The 23,230-nt window shown below is 40.1% G+C and overlaps 1 protein-coding gene, 1 long non-coding RNA gene and 3 other non-coding genes across 7 annotated transcripts; 4 read left to right on the plus strand and 1 right to left on the minus strand.

The window, feature by feature from the left end:
* Positions 1–334: 334 nt before the first annotated feature.
* Positions 335–4,615, plus strand: LOC117135851. 2 transcript variants are annotated; one of them, XR_004459063.1, is made up of 17 exons: positions 335–429; positions 611–710; positions 1,122–1,168; positions 1,353–1,442; positions 1,640–1,691; positions 1,892–1,970; positions 2,151–2,192; positions 2,384–2,451; positions 2,627–2,676; positions 2,856–2,920; positions 3,104–3,167; positions 3,348–3,396; positions 3,584–3,638; positions 3,813–3,863; positions 4,046–4,104; positions 4,284–4,327; positions 4,506–4,615. It is a non-coding gene; the product is annotated as an uncharacterized LOC117135851 (long non-coding RNA). The 2 variants fall into 2 exon arrangements; XR_004459064.1 differs by having other exon boundaries at positions 611–705.
* Positions 2,705–2,790, plus strand: LOC117138766. Its single transcript, XR_004459267.1, has one exon. It is a non-coding gene; the product is annotated as a small nucleolar RNA R38 (small nucleolar RNA).
* On the plus strand, positions 2,958–3,040 carry LOC117138767. The gene has a single exon (XR_004459268.1). It is a non-coding gene; the product is annotated as a small nucleolar RNA R38 (small nucleolar RNA).
* Positions 4,135–4,217, plus strand: LOC117138764. The gene has a single exon (XR_004459265.1). It is a non-coding gene; the product is annotated as a small nucleolar RNA R38 (small nucleolar RNA).
* On the minus strand, positions 4,601–17,047 carry LOC117135850 (protein FAM13A). 2 transcript variants are annotated; one of them, XM_033296368.1, is made up of 3 exons: positions 16,845–17,047; positions 7,594–9,285; positions 4,601–6,450 (listed from the first exon to the last, which is right to left on the minus strand). In XM_033296368.1, exons 2-3 carry the CDS (start codon positions 9,277–9,279, stop codon positions 5,749–5,751), a joined length of 2,388 nt encoding a protein of 795 aa, XP_033152259.1. In that variant the 5' UTR covers positions 9,280–9,285; positions 16,845–17,047; the 3' UTR covers positions 4,601–5,748. The 2 variants fall into 2 exon arrangements, with proteins under 2 accessions (XP_033152259.1, XP_033152258.1); XM_033296367.1 differs by lacking the exon at positions 16,845–17,047 and adding an exon at positions 9,866–10,332.
* Positions 17,048–23,230: the final 6,183 nt, after the last annotated feature.

A 23,230-nucleotide genomic window follows, 5' to 3' on the forward strand; every position in this document is an offset into this window, starting at 1 on the left:
AATAAAAGAACTTATAAAGATTGTTACAGCATAAAATATTTTAATACGCACCAACTTTAATAATGATACTATCTATTTTAATTTAATATATGAAACATAATATATATAATATTTTTATAAGATTCAAATTTAATAGGGATTCTATTTTATAAGTTCAATAATCTTATTGTTAGAGCCCATTTACTTATATTTAAAATGCCGAACCTGGAAATAATGATTAATAAAAAAAACAAGTTATTCACACTTTTCGTGGCGCAAGGTTTTTGGAACTACCCTCTATAACTATCGATTACAGGCTCGATAAATTAAATATCTTTGCAGAATCGTAGTATGGCCACATCGCCACGTGCATTCTTCCACTTCTTTTTTTCGTTCAAAATGGACGGTCGCGTTTTCTGCGTGAATTCTCAGCTAAAATTTAACAAAAGGGTAAGCTAACGTTGTGTTAAAGTGTATAAAATAGGCAGACTTACATGATGATTATATTCGTACCGCCCCAGTCTGAAGAGACGTGTTGATTGGTTATTTATACTGATAGAAAAGTCCCGCAAGTTGCCGACAGATCTAGTGATATAATTGCTATATACTCATATTGTTCTTTAATTTACAGGATGTTGTGCGGTAGCAGGAAATGGAACTGAAAATAACTATGGAAAAAACAGTTTTCATGGCTTTCTGCCAAATTTATCCACACGTGTCCCAAAAGTAAGGTTAGTTTTGACTTAAAATTATTTGAACTTCACTTAACAATAGTTTGCAATAGAATAGCGAAGTGCTCATTTTAAAATCTACCGGTACAGTATCCCAGAAACATGCGAAATATTCTTTGGTTGCATGAACTTCCACGTGGTTCTTATTTCGAATCCCAAAGATTTAACTCTTAAGAAGTTGAGTTTTCGATATTACTGTACTAGTTGACTAAGCATATTCATACTGTAAACTATTGTTGCTTGAAATCTTCCATAACTCAATGATGAAACATTTACCCAGCTCGCTTTGATATTCAATGAAGAGAACTGTTCCATATCCAACGCAAAAATTAACTGCTGATTTGACTCTTGCAACCAGCTAAGCGCTATTTGTTAATATATATATTAACGTGGTTGTTTTTCTTTTTGCAGATGGTCTATTTGAAAGTGGATTGAAATAGATTTCGCATGTGACAAAGGTGGGTTTTTCATACATTTAAATGGTATAGAACTTGTAAATGATGATTTATTATTATTTGCTACTCTTGAAGGTCATTGATGAATACTTTCACCTTAAAACCTGATGTAAAATTCTAATAATGAAAATCGCATGAAGAATTTATTTATTTAATGTGTTAAAATATTTTAATTATGTGTTTGCAGATAGACGGAACGATTATGAGACAAAATAAGTGCTTTTATGTCTGACTCGTTTTTTCGACAGATAAATTCCGGAGAAATGAAAATGTTCAGGTAATAACATTATTATATTATTTATAGTACATATTTAGTATGATGAAACATTTACCCAGCTCGCTTTGATATTCTATGAAGAGAACTGTTCCATATCCAACGCAAAAATAACTTGCTGACTTCAATTATAATAGATTAGATCGAACAAATTGTTTTACATAAATTTTAACGCTTAAAATATTTTAATTTATTTCCAGAATTAAATGCAGAGGTCTTGGCCGGACTGCTTAAGAATAATGAGAAAATAAGGTAATTAAAAGTATAGATTATAAACTAGCACTTATATATTTGTATGATGAAACATTTACCCAGCTCGCTTTGATTTCTATGAAGAAAACTGTTCCATATCCAACGCAAAAATTAACTTGCTGACATTTATCATACGCTTATAAATGTGATTTTTTCTAAACCCCTATTATAAAGATTTTTTTCTCTTAATATATTTACAGAAAATGGTTGACAAAAATAATAATTGTTCTCCGATAAACGAAATATGCAATCCACTGATACATCTGGATCTCTGCTCAGGTGTGTAATAAATTCTTATAAGTTAACTAACCAAACGTGAAAATGATGATTAATTATTATTTGCTACTCTTGAAGAGCTTTGATGAATACTTACACCTTAGAAACTGAGTCATTTAATAAGCGTTAAATCATCACAAATTTAAAAATTCAGTACTAACCTATTTTTTCTTATATTTATAGAACAATGGAACACAGATATGCGGTCAAGTTTGGAAATATGAGGTAATTTTAAATAAGATTTAAGAACATTTTAAAAAAGTATGATGAAACATTTACCCAGCTCGCTTTGATAAACAATGAAGAGAACTGTTCCATATCCAACGCAAAACTAAACTGCTGACTTAAATCATGCAAGAATTATGTTTAACCTTTACAAATATGTTTTATAAAACATCTTTCTTTTATCTTTACAGAAATATTTTTTGAAGTTCACTCGTTGTTTTGCGATTGGAATCTGGGTTTTGGACTTTTTAGTTAAACGGTAAGTAATTTTCTCTATAATAATAATAATATAATTGTTCTGTGATGTCAAACCAATAGACAAGCATATAACCGAACAATCATGTTGATTTTCACCCGACTGAGCATTAAAAAAACACTCTACCATTAAAAAAATTTGACGAATTTAAATTAAAACGTGTTGCTTTATTTTACAGGCAACGCAGGAAGAAATTCGTAAATATTGAATGAATAAAATCTAAAAATGGTAAGCAAATAACTAAGAAAAGACTTTCATATGGGCGATGATGAACACTTTATTTAAGCCAAACAGTTATCCCTGTCATAAGAATAATTGATGATAAAAGTTGCTGATTCATATATGAAACTCTACTCATTAGTACTTTCCTATATTCGACTGATAATAATTAATGTTTTTTATTGTAGATGCAGATACCTGTACTGCACACTATATAAATCAAGCAACGAAGGAATTTTGCTGATTAATAAAGGTTAGTTTTCTTACCTTTTGCTGCCTATAAAAATATTGTCTTTGTGATGAACATCTTTTTAAAGCCAAACAGTTATCCCTGTCATAAGAATAATTGATGATACAATAATCTGACAAAATATATTTTTAAATCTTTGACTATATGTTTACCATCTTATTAATAATATTGCTTTTAATATTTCAGATTCGCTGATGATATAAACATATTACAAAATAATACCCGATTGAGGATGGCTTAAAATCTAAAGGTAGGTCAACTTTCAAATACTATTTTTGACGCAACATTTAATTTTTATGATGATTTCGTATACCGCCCCAGTCGGAGAAATGATGTCGATTGGAATAATTTACTGATTAGCCAATTGCTTAAATATTTGTGATTCTCGATTTGAATTGTTTGGTAAAGTCGTTTTCCCTTTATCTTACAGGTATTCCCAGTGTTGACTAAGCCAATTTGCAATGGATTTTTAGTACAAGGTATGTTGTTCTATATCACTCAATCTTTGAACCCACTTACCTTTATTTTTGTGATGATTTCGTATACCGCCCCAGTCGGAGAAATGATGTCGATTGGAATAATTTACTGATACCTCAGATTCCTTATAACTGAGGAGAATATTGTGACCGTTCTTTTTATTAACGGTGTTTTTTTTTTAACTTACAGGTCTTCATAATATGCAGTACCCAAGATGGTTTGGATTATAATATGTATTTCCAAGGTAGGTCTATCACTAAAAATATGTAAAGTTATGTAGATATTATGATGACTAAAGGATACCGCCCCAGTCGGAGAAATTATGTCGATTGGTTAAACATACTGACTAATCAATGCTTTTCATTTAAGTCACTTAGTAAAGGCGTTTATTAAGGCAGTGTTTTCATTTTTCTTACAGATGTCTGAAGATTATCATGGAAAAGGTTGTTTACCCTGCAACATTACTAAGGTGTGTATTGAAAAATGAATTCCTAAAATTTACCTAACTTTTTTCTGATGACAAACCAATAGACAAGCATATACCTGAATTCACGTGTGTTGCTACCATTTTTGACTGAACTAGACAAATATTTTTAGTTTTATGGAACCAAATTGCACGAACCAAAATTAATCAAAACTTTTTCTTTTTAGGCTTGAACTAAAGCGGTCTTTTTTAATGGTTAAATCCTCATGAAGGCAGTAATATTAAGGTATGTAGTTGAATAATAGACAGTAGCTATTATTATGTGATGAACACCTTATTTAAGCCAAACAGTTATCCCTGTCATAAGAATAATTGATGATATATTCAGCTGACATAATAACTCATTTCATTATAGTCAATAAATCGCCATTTGTTTTAAATCCACATTGTTATTTTTCATTTTAGCTAATACCTGACATCTGGCCTTGTGATTCAGCTGAACTTTTGTGGTAAGTATTTCTTTTTAATTCTCGCCAGCTTATCATTTTTTCTTGATGAAAACCTAGACAAGCATATAGCTGAATTTCTCTGTCGACAACTCACGCGACTGATAAGTCACATTTATTTCCATCAATGTGATTAACCCTTTAGTACTGAAACTAATTTCCATCTTATCTTTTCTTGCAGGTATCATACGAATTGCAAAGATTGACCAACGCCATTTCACTCCAAACTAAACTAAACTCTGCTGTAGCCATTTGAACAAATAAAAACTCAAAAGATACTGTTTAATATAACGTGATATATTTTATTGTATTTTGCATTACAAATTATGTATAGACATTCAATCGCTTCAGTTAGCTGGGAGATAATTGTAACGCTCTGCTCGTTCCACATATAAGAATATTGAATTTGTAAATGTTGAGTCCTATACGTGTATACACTTTTGCTTTGGATGTTCGTATATGTAAACATGTAAATATATAAGTACGTGGTTCAAATACACGTTACATATGTGTTTGCTTGGCTTGGGCCTTACATTCTTTATCATTGTAAATATATATATATATATGTATGTATATTCATATATTGTATGCGTTGGTTAGGGCCGAGGGGGCATACACGTTCAAAAAACCCAATTGCTTGTTGCACAAAAATCATTGCCCGACTTTTTCGGCCAGTGCACGAACCTAACTTTATGATCGTCTAAACTTAACTTCCGCTTCCAACGAACGCTCTCAAATGCTCGGATGTTTGCGATTTTTCGCGCGTGGATGCGTGCCATTTGCACACTGAAACATTTAATGGAAAGCACAACTATATAATGTCGGGTATTTTGGTTAATAGGTTGCTAGTGGCTTGCATATCGATATAAAATGTTCAATTCTACTAGACAACACTTATAAAGTTTAGCTATTTGATTTGCGGCTGCAACGCGTTCCTCCTCTCATAGATCGTTCGAAACTATAGCTAATCGAATAATGTGTGCTCCCCGTTTCAGAAGTGGGACAAATCAGGCCAAGTCATTTTTTAACATCAATGACGATTTACAGAACGCAAATGGGGGGAGTGCGAAAATATATTGCAGATTCTTGGGTTACACATAGATATCAATTCCGTGCGAATGAATAATGTGGAGAATGGGGCTGAATCAAATGTCTAGCGTTTGCTTTCTCAATCACTCCTCCTCTTCCGTTTTGTCTCATAAAATTTAATTTTCTTTTATTACAATTACTCAATAGATGTTTTCAAAAAACAATAAGGAATCAACAATATTCATAAAATGTATCATTATAGAATATATGGTAAATATAAGTCTAAAAACTACGTGTAATTTGTATAGATCTAGGTCTGTATTTGTTTGGTTGGGTATGAAATAAATAGTTTTGCGTGCGTGGATGAATGGAAGAAGGATATCTGTAGCCGTAGCTTAATGCCCAATATGCTTCTTGATCAGGGCCTGCAGTAGTCTGACCTTGGCCTTCTTCTCCTTGTACTGGGCATAGGTTTCCGTCTCCAGCGAGCGACGATCCTGCTTGAGCATCTTGCGTCCATTCTGCTCCTCGAACAGCGACTCGTACTCCCGAATGGTGGATTTTAGCAGGGATTTCTCATCGCGGGCTCGATCTAGCTGCTCCCACAGCTGGTCCACACTCAGTGCGGCGATATTCTCGCTGGCGGCCTGGTTCTCCTGGCTTGTGGCCGAGTTTCCCGTTGCCGGACCCGTCAACGTGGTGGTGGTCGTCGACTCGTCGGATGAGGCATTCTGGGTCAGAGTATTCGGGGCATTCGAGTCGCTGGGCGAGTTGGTGGTCTCTGTGCTGTTGTTCGATGAATACTGCAGCGGTGTGGAAGTGGCCTCGAACACCATGGCCTCGTGCTCCAGGATTGTGGGCAACTCGGGTATTCCTGTGCCCGCTCCAAACATCACGGTGCGCGACACCAGACGCTTCAGCTGCCGATAGCGATCGTAGAGCGGCCGGGCAGCATCGCGCTCCTCCTTGGTAATGGGGTGACCATAGAGGCTCTCAAAGTACAGCAGTCCGTGCTGCACGGCGCTCTTCTCCTGCACCAGTTGGTCGGCATTCAGATCCTCAGAGCGATGGCCATTCACGCGTTTCTCGTTCAGATTCTGCAAGGTAATAGATACATAGCAATTAGTAAATTAACTTTTACAATCAGCTTTAATCACATTTATAATATATGACAACTGCGTTTCGATACAAAACGATAAAAAGCTGGCAATCAGTGGAACAGAAGCCTGTAGTTAACTGATAAAGACCACCCACATTGGTAAACAAGACAATTAATCAGTGGCACATGGAATTAACCACTTTTGATTTGTTTATGGCAGACTGGCGATGACCGAGCGACAATGGCAGACATTCAAAAAGAAGATGCCAGAGCGCCAAATAAAAATAGAAACAAGTGCGGAATATATCCGTATTGTAAACAAATTATACATATTACACTATAACAATAATATATGTGCATATGGCCAAGCACTTGGATGGCTGCTCTTTGGGCATTTGCCCATTTCCACACCAGAGCCAATCACACTTTGTTTTCTTGGCAGAAATTCAATTTCGAGCGGATTCCTTTTGGGCGAAATGTTTGTCTGCCGCGCTCTATGACAAATATATCATTAATTTGTCAATATAGAGAAGGTGGAGGCTTGTCTGAATTCATTTGGTATATGTTTATAAATAGATACTCATTATAATGCGAGTGAAACAACCTAATTTGGAATGCGCGATTTCGGTTTGTACGACTGAAACCATAGAAACGACAAGAAAATAATTGAATATTCTCATTATATAAGTTATATAAGTTTCTTCAAATGAAATTTCATTTAATATAAACTCAAATGTTATGGCAAAACCCTTTTAGCATCGAGTGAATAGATCTATTTACACTTACTTATCCTATTTTCCCCTTAAAAGCTATATGACAGGGAATAAAATGTCGGCGAACCGCGAAATGTATTTTCATATGCTAGCCAAAACAACATTTTGTTTTCGAAAAATGTGTACCAAGTGCCTTTCGACAATGGGGCAAGATCAAAGTTGTTGCCAAATTGCTAAACATGTCACCCGCAGACGGCGGCTGTCGAGGCAATCTGCGTATAATAAATATATGATATCTGCCTATTGTATATAAATAAATATATGGAAATGTTTCTGACGTCAGTTCCACTCGCTAATTGTCATAAAATATTTTCGTGTCTCGTGATTTTGCAGAGCGACGAAGAGCCGCTAAAGGAAATCTCAATTACCTGCTCGATTTCAGCGAGGGTGGCCTTCATGCGCTCCAGCTTCTTGGCAACCTCCTGGCCACCGATGCCGGCGCCTCCGCCGCTGCCCACCTTCAGACCCAGAGCTGCGATGGGATCAGTCTTGAGCTCGTGCCGTTCCTTGCGCAGCTTGCTCAACTCCGCCAGGGCGTTCTTCATGTACTTGTCGTTCAATCGCTCCGCCTGCGATGGCCGGTAGCCCAGTCGCTGCTCCAGGGATTCCTCCAGCTGCACCAGTTTCTTCTTGAGCACAGTAACACGCCTGTTGATGGCCTTCACTCGATCCTCGGGCGTTTGAAATGCACCCATCATGGCGGGCAACACTTGTTGCATAACGTCGCGGGTTCGCATATTCTCCAGCGAACTGAACGCTCGCACTGCGTCCATGGGCTCCAGGCAGCAGTCCATGTCGGTGATGTCCGAGTGCAGCTGCACGGTGGATGCCTGCTTGGGCAGCTGCTGGGGATATGGCATGACCTTGGCCAGTTTGGCGGCCGCATCGAGATTGCCACCGATATGTGGTCGGGAGTGGGCGTACCTCCTGCTCAGAATGGGTGCCGGTTCATCTCCACGCTCCCACGGCAGGGACTCCTGCGCGGAGGTGAGATCCAGGCTCTGCTGCTGCCTCTGGGGTTTGGCCTTAATGGGCGCGGGGGCATTGGAAGTGGGCGTGCTGTCATCGCTGCCCGCCGAGGAGCTCGTGGTGGGTGTGGGGGAAATACTGGCGCTCCTCTTCGACTGCAGCTCCTTCTGCTGCTGATGGAAGTCTATCAAGTTGTTGTCGTTGTGATCTGCAGCAGACTGCATCGCTTGTGTTTGATTCTGCTGCTGTTTCCTGCTGCTAATGAAACCTCTGCGTTCGTACTTCAAAGCCGACAAGTCGTACTTGTAGGCGCTTTGCTCATCCCGTCGGGATGGCAGATACTTACAGCCACTGCCTCCGCCGCCCTTCTTGGCCACACCAGACTTGCGCACCGGCGGCTGGCGGGATTTGCAGAAACGCTCACTGCTGCGTCGCCGTTCGTGCTCGCACTCGGAGTCATCGCTAGCCTCCTTTGGCGGCTGGCGAGCGGGGCTTGTCTCCAGACGAGGACGCTCTTTGGCTGCTTCTCCTGTGGGCAGGTTCGCCAACGAGGCATTGTTCTCACCCAGCTCCGAGCACTCCTCCTGCTCCCTTTCGAACTCCTGCCGATAGTTGGCGTAACTGGCCGTGCGCTTGAAATCCTCCGAAGAAACCCGGCGAATAACCTCACACTGGGCCTCCAGAAGTTCGGCCGCCGCCTGGGCCGTGGAAGACACGATGGCTGGCGGTTCTGTGAGCAGCTCCTCGCTGTTGCTGCGCTGCAGCTTCCGATCCTGGCCAAAGGCCGACGTGCTGTCCAGGCGCTCCTTGCGCTTGCGCGATGACTTCTGCCATTCCGGAGCCGGATGTATGATCTCCGGTAGGTAGGTGGAGCTAAAGCCGCTGTTCAGTTGGCTCTTGTCCGTGCCCTTCGGCGTTGGCTTTTCCGGACTGCAGACCACCTCATGCCGGTCAGCGGGATTCGAGGACGACGAGGATGAGGACGATGATGAGGATGCTGCGCTGCCGCACGAAGCCGTCGACGATGATGAACCAGTGAGACGACTCAGGTCGTCTTCGTTCAGCCCAGTTGTGGGATGGCGCATGCCGCACTACAGAGAAGAGAGAAAGAGGAACGGAGAAACACAGTGAGACAATGTGAAAAATCCATCAGAGTTCCGTGACGAACTCAAACTTAAATTATAAATAATTAAACAGCCCGAGAAATGTCGTTTCCCTGGCACAATTAAGTGGGTTAATAAGTGACCGATACACCATGTCGTATGAGTAATATTCTTTTCAACACATTTTTTTTTTTGCCTCGTCATGAGCCATCGTCAAAATCAGTAAACGCTTTCATAAAACTTTAATGAAATCTTCAGTTTATATAATTCGCAGACGATTTGATAAAGTAACTTATTTTTTATAAAAACTTGCAAGACAATTAAAATAGTTATCTATTACTCTACGCACACAATTAATTTCTCAAATGATTCTTAAGAGTTTTCCATATAATAATTATCAATTATATTACTTATAAATATTATCAATTATAATTTTTATTAATCAAAGTATTTCGATCTGATTTATATAACAAACTGATGAAATTTTGGATAGAAAATTGATAAGCGCGTAATTTCATAATTATTGTAAATATGATATAAGTATAACTTAATAAAATGTAAAATTTACCAGAATATATGTAATAAGCCTGGGCGTCATCTTGTTTGGCTAATCTCTACTTTAATCAGTCTAACTAGATTTATTATCACAATTAATTTGATAGAGTTCACGTTGAGTTTTGATCACAAGCATTTGATTTGAATAGACTTTCGTTGGGCGTATAAAAGCTATCATAAAAATGTCAACGCCTTAAATCTCGCTTAATAAATTTCAATAAACACTAATTGAAATTTCCTTTTCACGTTTTTGCTCTTTATTTTCTGTCTGCCTTTTTTTTCTCAAGTGTTTCAACTGCTTTGTAGGCCTGTAGTTTATCAATAATTCACATGTTGGTTCAGTTGTTTTGCACAATATTCGCGATTTTCCGCGATAATAATTTAGCCAGCTCTCTAGCTAGAGTTTTCTCAAAGTATCTTTTGGTTTTTGGCTCGGACGCAGCCGAGCAAAAATTATTGAAGGAGGTAACGTTCTCAGCGTTGCTTTCTTTGGGCGCACCGAATCACTATTAAGCCCATACCGCTCCGACCTCGCGAATTATATGCGAAAATCCCGCGAGAGCGGCCAAGATATAGCGAGAGAGAGTGCGCCCGCGCAGTGATATAGTTCCCCGATCCCATACGATACGATACGATCCGATCGATCGGGAAATAGCAGGCAGTGGGGGGTGAGGGGGTTGGGTTTCAGTGAGAGGGGCGGCTAAAGGTGCGAAAGCTTTGGTAAACAACACTCGCGAATGCTAACAAGACCAACAGGAGACATTTTTAGCCACTGTGGCTTTTATCGGGTCCACCTTTACCTTCCTTATCAGGCGGGGGGTTGGATGTGGGTTTATGTGCATAGGCGGGGTGCGAAAGGTTCGCCGTAGGGTTAAAAATAAATCTGGCCCGCTAATTAGCAGCAGCTCTAGACTATATGACCGCTTTAATGGCTTGAATTAATTTATGCACTTGTTTACGCCCTCAGCAACACGCGAATCCAAAATCGATCGATTGATCGCACAGATTCGGTGAATCCGAGGCCAAAAACAGGTAGCTGGAGCGGGAAATAATCACAGAAATATGCAGGGGCACAAATGCGAAATGCGAGAGACAAATTTCAAGTGCAATGTCACGACGTGTGTACACACATGTATATAAATTAAAACAGCTGCGGGGCGTGCGAGCTGGAATTGCCTGAGTCACTATCCTCTAGGTTAACCAAATATCGGAGCATCTTCGGTCAACTGCCCGATCCCCAAACGAGACGCACTAATTAAGATCCACGCGCCCTACAGTGACGTCAATGGCGAACGTGATCGAGTTCAGTCGCCAGCGAGGGACATAATAAAAAAATGTCGAAAAAATATATATTTACAATATTAAGCACTCAGAAAATACATAAGTTCTTTTGAGTTCGAAATCTATTTGAAATACACACTCCCTTTCAAATAAATCTTAAGAGACTGCCGTTATAATGCTGAAAAACATTTATATTAAGCATCCACCCACAGTTTTTGAAACATGTAAAATGTAAAAAGCAACACGGCGTTTGCGTGATAAATTTTACAGCCACCAATTGGCAGTCGCATTAAAGCCAAATACCTATTTATAACTTTACATATTTCAATAATTTAAAAATAAAAACAAATGATAACCAATCTTGATATAAAAGAATGGCGCGTGCAAATCACTTCCAATTGGCTGGCCCATTAAAGAAGGGTCTTCGCTCTTTATCAAATTAATTAGACTGCTTAAAAAGCTGCGGCGGAAAGGGGAATTAGTTTGGGGATTTTCGTAGGCGAATAGATAGGGACAAGTGAAAGCCTGTCGCCTGACACCTTATAATGGATAATGCATTTGGACTTCAATCGAACTGCTGTCGTTTGTGTTGTTTCTAGAATTAAAGTACGCTGGTATTAAGTTCAAATCACGATAAAAATGAATGGATATCATATAGCATATAGGATCATAAGTGCTATATATATATATATGCGTTACAAGCTTCTGTTTGCTAAATGGCTAGCAGAGAATCGTACAATTTACTCATCGGAACTGGAAATAATATCTCTGTCATTATGATTTCTCTTCTCCGGAATTGTTTATGCAATAAAACGGTTCAGTAATTGTTTACAGAGTAGCAACCGCACAGCTGCATGACTCAAAAGTTCCGTCAAAAGGTCGAAATGGATAGCCATACGTAATAAACCACCAATCCAATCCACAGCTGACACGAGCCCACAAGTGAATTGGCATTTATTCGAATTTAGCTTTCGGTTTTTTTGTATTTAGATAAAGATTGCGAGTAAGCAGGTGCTGTGGCCAGATTCCCACCGCCTCCTAACCAGACATTCTCGATAAGAGTCCTTCGTCATGAACTATTTATGGACGGCAGACGATTAGAGTCTAAGTGGTTTGGGAACCAAATCAACTCGGCAATAATAATTCAATAGACTGATAGGCTAAATAAGCCAAATTTGTGTTTAGAAAAACTATTGAAAAGATAAATGTGAGGAAAACGAAAAGCACGGAAACAAAGTCATTTTACTTAGCAATGATTTAAACAAATGTGCCCTAAAGTTGCACAAGATATACCTACTCTTCAATCACCCAAACTCTAATTACATATTGATTAACCAAAGAAAAAACTTCTAAGGTACTTTCATATCCAAATTAAGATTTAAACGCTGTTCAATTGTTTTCAAAGAGTTCCGCCAGGAAGCCCATAAATTAACCTAATCCTCCGCCGCCCCGAAGGTCAGCCCACTTTTTTGAAAGAGCCACGCGCCGAAATCAATATGTTTACCGCCTGAAATGGCACGAAAACAAAGTCATGGGTACAATAGCATGTGGATTTATGGGGGCTTTGTTGCTCGGCTCTGCCTCTGCTTGGCTGTGGCGGTAGCCAATTGTACCGCAGCCTCGCCGCTCCGGCGGTGAAACGCGTCAGAGTCGCCTCACACTGCGTTGCTAAAAATTGGCCCACGCGGCGTATGCGCAATTTGCGGCTATGCGAACCGTGCGAGATGCGAGTTTTGGGCATTTTAACAAGCCCGTGCGAATATATCTGGCCGTCGAGAGTCTGTCCGTTGATTACTCGAGTACAAATATTGAAAAGCCATTTTCACCAGCTGATAAGTCGGATTTACCTGGTAACCAGGCAATAATATCTTCGAAAATAACAACAGCTTCAGACTGACGTGCGCCGGCTGAAACCGGAATTTAACCGGTGGTGACTGCAGGTCGTCCCCACATATTACTCTCCTAGTCAGCCACCTCCATTGAGAGGTTTTAGGTCTCCACTGTGGGATCGAGTGGGTAAACAGTGTTAGCGTAATTGTGCCTTTTGATATGGACGGTGGCTCTCTCGGTAATATATAACTTAGTGGTATGCGGTGTTGACATTTCATCAATTCGAGTGGCTCGGGAATTCGGCAACCGAATCGTAAACAAAACGCTAGTCTATAAAAGTTTTTATAGCTTGTTTATCCATTTAATGGTATTAGGCAATTGAATTATGCATTTAATTGATATTCTAGGTTTTTAGGTTTTTGAAAAATGTAATATCTTGGTAGTTATATAATCGTGTATAAACTGTTTGCTTGAATTTGAGCTAATTACAGATGCTTTTTAATGCTAATGGCTTCCAAATGAGTCACTTTCAGTTTGCAGCCAGTGCAATCATTGTCCATAAAATTCCATCAAGCGAAGACAAGGCCGGAAAAGTCCCATCGAAAGTGGGAAATGGAATGCCAAGCTGGCGAAAAAAAAGATATCCGTTGCACACAGTTGACAGCACGTACTCGCCCCAAATGGATACAAATGTGTGTTTATAATTGATCGACAATTAATCACACCGATTAGATAAGGGCAAGTCGATTCACCGAAACTGATAGCGAATTTAATTTATGTACTGCCACTGGAATTTCAAGCAGCCATCTCAAGTGGCTAGACATGATCATAATATGTGGCCTTTTAGATCCGAAACTAGGCAAACGCGTTTCTATTTTTGCCAAAATCTATTTTTAAAAATAAAGACTGACAAACGTAACTTTCCGCAGCAAATGGCATCAATCACGGGCTATTATATCGACTAAACAAGTCACCCCCCATCGCAACCCCGAAATCGGTTAATGTCAGTCACGTGTTTTTTCGAGTTTTTCGGCTGCAATTTCGAAGATTACGCAACTTCAACGCCAAGAAGGAACGTAGTGTGGTAGAAAACTTGAGACTAACCAACAAGTTATGGGCCAATGCCAATGGAATAATACCAGGTTCGAGCCAAAATGCAAATGCGAAGCTCGCTAAAATTTAATGAAGCGCGGCTGAAACAGCAAACAGCTAAGATTGACAAAAAGTTAGCAGGAAAACTGAAAAACAAATTACGAAAAAGCTGGCAAAGATGTTAGAATGTTAGCAAGAAATGTCACAAAAGATTGTGCATGGGTTCAAAGTTCATATCCTTCATTTTCCCCGCGTGACGTAATAACTTTATTGGCAGTCACTTGATCATTTTCTGCTGTTATTGTTGTTTTTGTTTCTGTTTCCATCAATTAATTTACAAATTCCGCTTTCTGCTCTCTTTATGCGCCGTCTTCATTTTTGCCCGCTTTCGTTAGAATCAATCAATTTCAATTGATGAAGGCATCTGCAGTTCATAAAAAAATATCGACAGCAATCAGAAATTTCTTTTTCCAGTTTCGTGAACTTTGCCAACGCGTATTATAAATAAAATCAAACCCACCAAAGGGGCAGAAGAAAGGGGAATGCGAAGCTGGTTGCCATAATTTACGAGCTGCGTTCAACGTGAACAGGTTCCCCCCGATTCATTTTAATTTATTCGCATTGATTTCATTTTAATTTTAACATTTAATTTCGGATGGAACACGACGCAGGCCAATCTGCTTACTTAGCCAAATGAATCCGCTTCCTAGCCAATGGTGTCACATGGCGGACTGATCCCAGCCACATGACCCACCACCACCACCCGGCACAGTTGGTCACGAGACCCACAATCGAGGCACACGACCCTGGCGGATGCATCTAATGGATGCCGATTGTCTTATTCAATCGCCGCGCGGTGACTGGTGCTTTTTTAATGAATGATCTGCAGAGCGGAGAACGACAAGATCATGTGGCAAACAAAGTACTGCAGTTTTGTTAAACAGTTAAGTGATATTCACTTGTCAACTAAGGCTTTCAGCTTGCTGTTTGCTCAAAAAAACGTTACGAGTCTAGTTAAGTTTCTAAATTAAGTATCTTGGAATGTCAATATCTAAGGAATTTGTTTTTAGCTGTCTATTTATGAACTTGTTTACCAAAGCTTTTTACAAAAAGGTGCATAATCTCTTGCCTTTACGCTAAAAAATTGTATTTAAAAAGGCAGTAAACGTGCTGTTTTACCAGCTCACAACGGAATAAATTGAATGCAATATGCAATATTTTAGTCCCTTATAAGAAATCCATACTTTGTTCTCTGCCAGACGTACATATAATTCCGAGATATATCTTCTTCTACTTCCCTGATGAAAGTGGCGTTTTTTGTCTGGGCAAACACAGAGATGCCAGACGATAATTTTATATATGGCGATCAGTGGACCAGGCCGAATGCCAAATAGAAATTTAAACAATGCCAAAAATAACCGCACGCTTGATTGCTTACACATTGAACTTTTGCGAACAATGTCTAAAAATAGATGAAACCGCACAATTTGGCTAAAAACGCAAAAAACACTGTTTGCTAATCTGTTTAGTTTACGCGTTAATTGAATTTCGTCGTCGGGACACAGTGGCTTCCCAAATGTGGTGCATACTTCCAGCATTGACTACAGCTTAATTGGCTTATGTTCAACTATAGTCATATATATGAAAAACAAATTCAAACGTAGACTGTCAATAAAGATGGTAATTTTTTGGGTCAACATACTCGGTAAACCAATTTTCGTTGCACGTCACGACGAATCCCTGAGCTTGGTGGCAACAAAACCGAGGGGGCCAAAAGGAAAAGCGCTAAAATGGGCTATATTATATTAACAAAACGACAAAACCGCTTGATAACAAATAAAGCAAATGGGTGGGGGACACATCTTTTTCGGCGAGGAAAACTTTCCGCTCAGCTGTAGGGCCCACTGTTTGTGGCATGACTCAAACTTAGTATTTGTAGAAACAGAAACAGAAAACAGCACACAAAGTGGATCGATTAAAGGGAAATGTAATGGAAAAATCGGTAGCACCACTAACAAGATAACAGTTTCCTTTGTCACAGGGCAAAAAAATAAACTGTATATGAACTATATGAACAAATGCATGGCGATAAAATGGATACCAAGGGGGGTATCAAGGGGCTTTTCCCAGAAATCCCCAGCGTTTGATCAACTTTGTGGCAGGCGTCTGAAAATATGCAATGGATCCTTTTACGTTCGCTAACTTTTTCCATTGCCCTGGCCAAATGTGTTAATTTCTTTATAAGCCGCGTCGGTGGCAGAAATAAACAAAGTATTATTTACTTACTCGCAATTAGTTGGCAATCGTTTATGTAAATACATGTACAGCAATAAACGGCAATTGTGGCGGACAGGTGTGAAAATACGCGAAATTAAGACGTCCCATCGGAAATATAATGGGCTTATTTACCATATTCGATACTTTTAGAAACAATTTTCCGCTCGTTTATTTACAAATATTGTGTAACTTCCACGAAGGGAACTAATTCGTTTAGAACACAGCGTAGCATTTGCAAATATTCGTGGGTAATTGTGTACCATCTACTGCCGCGCACTGTTGATTAGAAATCTGAATACTATATTAAACACTAGAATGTGTTTATTAACTATTAATAAGTGTTTCCTGCACAATTGTATTTCCTGCTATTGTTAATGGTTTGAAATACGCAAGATAAAGACTGAAATCTATTACGCTAATAACAAATATCTTGACTATCGCGGATAATCCCTTTTATAACTCCATTTCTCTATCTATGTTTAGTATTACTCAAAATTGAATGCAGTACTTACAATGCAAGCCTTAACGGACTTCCAAAGATTTCTCCCAAAGTCTTCAATCTTGCTGGTTTTTCCCCGTACGTTCGCCAGTTGCACGTCGTTTTCCGTTCGACTGGTGGTGGAATAAAAGATGACTGAGACTGACCAAATCGAATTGAAGACCGATGGGTGCGCGAAATCACTTGGCCCGAAGCTTAAGATACGTTTTCGAACCGGCTAGAACCGTTGGGATGCAGAGTCGCAGGATAGTCACATTGCCGTTGATTCACACGCGCACTCTTTAATGGAAGCGATGACGGTGTCCTTATTGATAAATTAACTATTATTTTGCTGTTGTGGCCTTTCGCTATTATTGTTAACTTTGGTATGGTAGCTAGATCTGGTTATTGTGGTTGCTGGTGGTCCAGGATTTCGCAATCTCACGCAATCGTGCTCTTTGTTTCGGGGCCCCTTGGGCTCTTGCCCGCTCACCTTCCTACTCGCTCTTGAGCTTAATTTTTTTCTTGACCTTGTAACGACGGTTGCGCTGATCTACGACAAACTCATATCGCGATCTCTGCACATTTTCGCTATCTAGACTATAGCTCAAACCCAAATGGCGTAGCACTCCTAGCGAATACGTTGTGAATGGATTTTAGTGCCGGATCGGATGCGAATTCCCTCTCTCTCTCTCTCTCTTTCTTGCTGGCGAGTTTGAGTTTCCTCCCCTTTTCTTTAGTCCGCTCCTTGATCCTGCCTCTTTCTGGGATGTAAAGAGGATCTCTCGACAACTGAATGAGTTACCGACGACGACTAACGGTGAATGGGCAGGCAGAGCGCACCTGTCGCACTTATATAGCACAATCGTATCCTGCGATCGCTCGCTCTCGCTGTCACTCTCTCTCACTGAATTGCAGTTGCAAGTGCATTCGCAGTTACACCCACACTCTCTCGCTCTCGTGCTCGTTCTCGGTTCCCCCTCTACGGGTATGGCTGTCTCGCTCGCTCGCACACTACGGCTGCTTGAGGAAGTGAGTGGACACGAGACGGTATCTGAGCATGTGTCTTTGCGGTTTTCGGCTGCCGCTCTTTTCGGGTAGTCTTCTCCGCCTTCTTGTTCTGCCTCCTCTGCTTCTTCTTTCAATCGAGAGTTTTCCCCCTTGCAACGCCGTTGTTTTCTTCTTCGTTGTTTTTGTTGTGGCTGCCGCTTTTGGCACTGGGGCAATTATGTAAAGCGTTTGTGTTGTTTGCCTTACTTTAAAAACTTAGACACAGCTTTGGAGTGCTTTTATTTCGTTTTTGTTGTTTCTCTGCGTGTACTTGCAGCTTTAGCTCTCAATTGTTGCTGTTGTTGTTGTGTGCGAGGTCATCGACGCGCATTAGCCGAAAAAATCGATATTTAGCACTGGTCGCACTAGATAAAATTGGTTTATGGGTTAGCTTATGGTTGCCGATTTGTCCAATGACAAATAACTACAGAAATTGGAGTTTTTCAACGCACAAACGCATATACAAATTCAATAACCGGGCCGCGAATCGAAAAACTTTCCGCTGACTTGGACGCACGTTGTGTCGCGAGACGCAATTTTTCCAAATGGGAGCTGCACGATGTGATTTTTGGAGCCCAACGAAGCGGCGCTCGCTCTCGCTCTCTTTATCTTTTTCTTTTCTCCCCTTCTTTCGCTCTGTGCGCTCTCTCTTTGCGCAGACTCTTTTATCGCTGACGTTTTTAATTCGGATTCCTTTGCATTAATTATCCAAATAGCGGTCTGATATGCGTCCTTAGGAGGTCCTTGGATGATGTTTCCTTTCGGGGGAGTTGTGAAATGGGCGTGTAAACAAGGGCGTAATGCGCTCGCGCGCTCTCTTATCTTTTCCTACGGCGGTACTCTTCAGATGACGATGACGTTGCACATGAAACGGTTAACTTGGCGGCGCATCTCTCTCGCTCGCTCTCACTTGACTAAATGCTCATTTGGTTCATTTTCATTTCGGTGAAGTGAATTTCAATTGCGAATCTCAATGAGCGAACTTATGACGGCAATTGCATACATTTTTGCATTCTGTTTATCCATAGCTGAAAATAGAAAAGTCAATTAGGACTCGCGTGAAAACCTTTGATTCTTCAAACCCCGATTGTGCAATCTAAGCATGCAAAAATAGCACCAACAAGTGCGGCATCAGATTGAGCAATCAAAACCAATTGGATGCAATTTACATTTGGAAAAGAGGAGAAAGGGGTAGTGCTCAATAATTTACGGGCGTCAAGTTCTTATTCCCCCAATGAGCCCTCGAGAACTTTCGAGAAATTCCCAACGCGAGGAGGCATGACCAAGGGGGCGGGGGGTTGGTATAAGTAAAATAGTTTCTGCAATTGGCCAGTTGCAGATTTGCATTTAAATTGATGCGGCTGCGAATCATAAACAAAATTTGATTATGCAAATGAAACGAAAACAACGGAAAGAAAACAGATTGTGTTTTCTGGAAATTCTCTGGTAATGCAGTAAAGCAAGGAAAGGTAGGTATATTATTTTACAAACATTTTTAAAAAAGCAATACTTTTGAGAATTACAAAATTAAACTTTTCTTTTGGTATCGCAATTAATCAACCGAAACCTGTAACCTTGAGGAAAAAACGCACTTAATCAACCTGTTCCATGGATTATCCTATGTATATCGATGCCATCATGAATATAAAAATGTATAATGCGTAGCCTGTTAATATCGCCATCAAATGACTAATTGATTGATGATGTCTGGCACTTAACCCCAGATGGATATGTTGCGTGCCTTAAAATATAACAAAATAAACATGCGAAATTTTCTCCATTTGCTTTAAAAGCGATATACATATAATATATACGACTATATATTTGCACATTAAAATGTCTTTGACGTCGCAGACAAAATTCGAAAACAATAAAAGTTTTATATGTTCTGTTTTATTTCGGGAAAGGAAAATAAATAAAATCAAAACAGAAACCGAAAAAATGTAAACATTGAAATGAAAACACGCTCTGTTGTGTGTGCGCTCGCAAAAAAAAATCAAAAAAGTCGTAAAGGATCCCTGCAGTTCCAAAAACATTACAAAATTGGCAGACTCCTTAACCCCTCTCTCACAAGTCCTTGATGCAATCGACCCAGGTGCAATAATCCCAAGTCGGATGTTGTAAAGTTATACACTGACAAATGTAGGGGGACAACAAAGTGGATGCCAGGAAAATTAAAAACGTTCGATAAAGTAAAAGGTTGTTAAGTCAGACATTTAATAAAATCTATTTAATTTACATTCAGCTTAAGCTTTTCTAGTCTCTCAATAATAAATTTAAATTTTATCTAATTTATATTATTTATGACTGTAATTTGAAGCAAAATCAACGACTGTATCTACACTACTTTTTTCGAGTGCAACTTTAAAGCGCCTTACCCCTTTAACCAGTTGCAACATTTGTGCCCGCTATTTACCTAATTTTCGGCGGATCTTTGTGCTCTCTCGCTCTCCTGGGTATTTGTTGTTGCTGCTGACTTTCCCACACTCACTCACACGCACACGAACACATACACGGATAGAGGAAGTGCGAACAGTGCGACAGAAAGAAAAATTGTGAACCACACCGGACGAGAAACCAACATCGAATGAGCGGAAAACTAACGGGCGCACGTGCTTAAAGCAGCGTAGTCCAAAAGAGGGGAGAGAGCGCCAAATCATCCGGTGGAAATGGACATATGGGTGGATGGCCAGGGGCGGGGGGAGGGATGAGAGTTCGTTTTCTACTGAATGAAAGCGACAGGCTTCGTGTGACTTCGTCTGCGCTCGTCTGCGCTCGTCGTTCGTGGATCTGCTCTTCCCAACGCTCGCGCTCTCTCTCCCTCACGCCTCTCCGAAAAGTAGGCAAGGACGTGGCTGCAACGGCACACCTACGCCCCTTTGGTCACGCCCCCGCGCGATAATTAAATATCGCACATACGCAGCGTTAACACTTCCCTCGGCTTTTCAGGCGGTAGGGCCTTTGCCTTTGGCCCCTGGTCGCATTTCACGGCTTAATGCCTCGATTCGCTGCGGAATGCTCGACCATAATGCATGCACGTCCTTGAACGCACACTTAGAGCACCGCCTCTGCCAGCCGTTCGCTCACATCCTTTAGAGCTCCTGCTCTTTTATTGCACCATGCAGTGAGATAAAAGTATAGATAATGGTCCTATAGGAATGTTTCCGAAACGAGCTTAAAACGAAGTAACACTTTCATTTTTAATTACAATTACATTTTGATTTAAAAGTGCATGCTTTCTTTAATAAAGTGATTTTTATCTTTTACCATATATCACACTCAACAGTTGTTATCCGGAGAGTGTTTTTAAATGCAGTTGAAATGTTCCTTTGATCCTTGGTAATACTTTAAAGTTCCTTCAACTTTCTTTCGTATCTTAACAGTATATGATTTCAAATAACTTCCAGGACCAAATAAATTCTCAGGCACGATGGTGATTTTTGGTGGTTGTTTAGCGTTTGGTATTTTAAAAAACAAAAGCAAGAACTTACAAACAAAACCCTATATCCACCACCTGAACGTGTATGCTGCGCTGCTATGTAAATATAATCATATGTAAAGGACTCTTGTAATTTTTCTCAGTGTACGTATCCGTATACGTGCCATTTGACAATGTTGCAGGCGAGCGGCGGATAGTGAAATCCGGATTTGATGCTTGGGCACGAACATAAAAGGGATTTGGAACTTTTATGGACTTGTAAGACAGCTCTTATTGCGCATTTTGTGGTTCCCGAGTCGTAGTCTTTCCCCAGAAACTTTCACTTATCCATTCCTTGACCAGGCCAAGTGTACATATGTATATATAAATATGTACATATATATGTACATATGCACCTCTGTATGCACATAATAATCCCTCTTTGAAATCTGTATACATTTTGGATATTTGCCAATGGCTGAACATTTTTAGCGAAATCGAAATACGTGCATTTAGTAATCTCGAGCCAAAATATGGTTGATTTCTCTATTATCCACCGCCCATGCATTTTTGCAACCCCCTTTTCTCTTTTCTCGCCAACTACATTACACAATTTTTGAAATTGAAATGATGTGATGAAATAGCAAATTCCTTGCCCAATTGAAAGTGCAATATTAAGTTATTAAATAAACTAATTAACTAAATCATGAGACTTCAAGTGCGTTGCTTCCCTTTTTAATTTGCATTTAATTGATGTGGAAAATAAAGGTGTTTATTTTAATAAGTGGAAATTCCAGAGGGTTCATTATTTGAATGATATAGAGTCCTTTGGTCCTTTAATAATCAATTTGGAGCTTCAAAATAAATAAATGTGTTCATCTTTTTAAGACATTCACACAAAAACATATGTACGTTTATGAAATAAATCATCCACAAGGTCGTGGGGTTTGCATTTCACCACTTTTGTTGCATCATTTAGGGGTGCGAAATATTCAAGGTCATTTGCTACAAAAATTTATGCTACAATTTATGCAAGGGCGACTGTTGCATGTTAATTTGAATTTACTTCCGGGCATATATTTTATTAAAATATGCGTGACAACCGAAAATAGCTGACCCACAAAGCCAGTGAGCCACTTTTTCCGGCCCGGAGCTGGCATTCTACCCCATTTTCCGCCTCATTCCTCTTAATTTGGCCCGCTGTCTAGTCTCATTTTTTGGCCATCAGAGGTCCGAGCAACAATTACCCGCAGACACAACAGCCATGATGAGTGGGCGGTGCGAGGAGCACCCACTCGATTCGCCCCACCCATCCACCTCCTGCCCCGCCCACTGGCCGCCCCTTTTTGTGAATGGCATCCGAGGACTGGAGGACTGCGCAGAATCCTCTCTATCGATTAACTCGCAACACAGACAGCTCTCTCTAATAAAACTTGGGATAGGGCATGGGGATGGGTTCCTGGGATGTGCGATGTGGGATGGATGATGCGATGCGGATGTGGAATCAACTGCGTAGTAGCCAAAAGTCAAGTTGAAGGGGGTCTATTGGGGGTGTGGCACCTGCTGCTGATGCTGCTGCCACTGCTGCTGCTGGTGGAATAATGCTCGAGATGCTTAATGCGCAATTTAGTTTGGGGCATGTGCACATGGGGATACGCCGAAGTGTAGGTCAGTTTGGACACTTTCTCTCTTTGGACCCATCCTCTCTCCCTGAGACTCTTTCTTTCCTTGCCCTTTCCATCGGATTTCTCTCGCTCAATTATAATCGAATGTTGCATGCGAAAGTTTTATCCTTGGCACCAAAATAGTGCATTGGCCCCTCTTTTTTTTCAATGCTGTCCAATAGCGCAAGTGACGCTCGCTAAGAATGATGAGGTCTCAGTGTGGCAGAGGGGTTTAAATGCACTTTGAATTATATATAATATTAAGTATTATACTAGAAGTTCAGATGT

The sequence above is a fragment of the Drosophila mauritiana genome, chromosome 2R, assembly GCF_004382145.1.
Source record: "Drosophila mauritiana strain mau12 chromosome 2R, ASM438214v1, whole genome shotgun sequence".
NCBI classification, from domain to species: domain Eukaryota; kingdom Metazoa; phylum Arthropoda; class Insecta; order Diptera; family Drosophilidae; genus Drosophila; species Drosophila mauritiana.

What these genes read in the sequence shown, in the direction of transcription:
- LOC117135850 (XM_033296367.1), bottom strand. Translation starts at nt 9,895, where the DNA reads ATGACGCCCAGGCTTATTACATATATTCTG. An exon ending in GGCTTATTACATATATTCTG is followed by an intron (nt 9,286 to 9,865) that starts GTAAATTTTACA and finishes TCTTCTCTGTAG; the next exon opens with TGCGGCATGCGCCATCCCAC. An exon ending in CCCTCGCTGAAATCGAGCAG is followed by an intron (nt 6,451 to 7,593) that starts GTAATTGAGATT and finishes ATTACCTTGCAG; the next exon opens with AATCTGAACGAGAAACGCGT.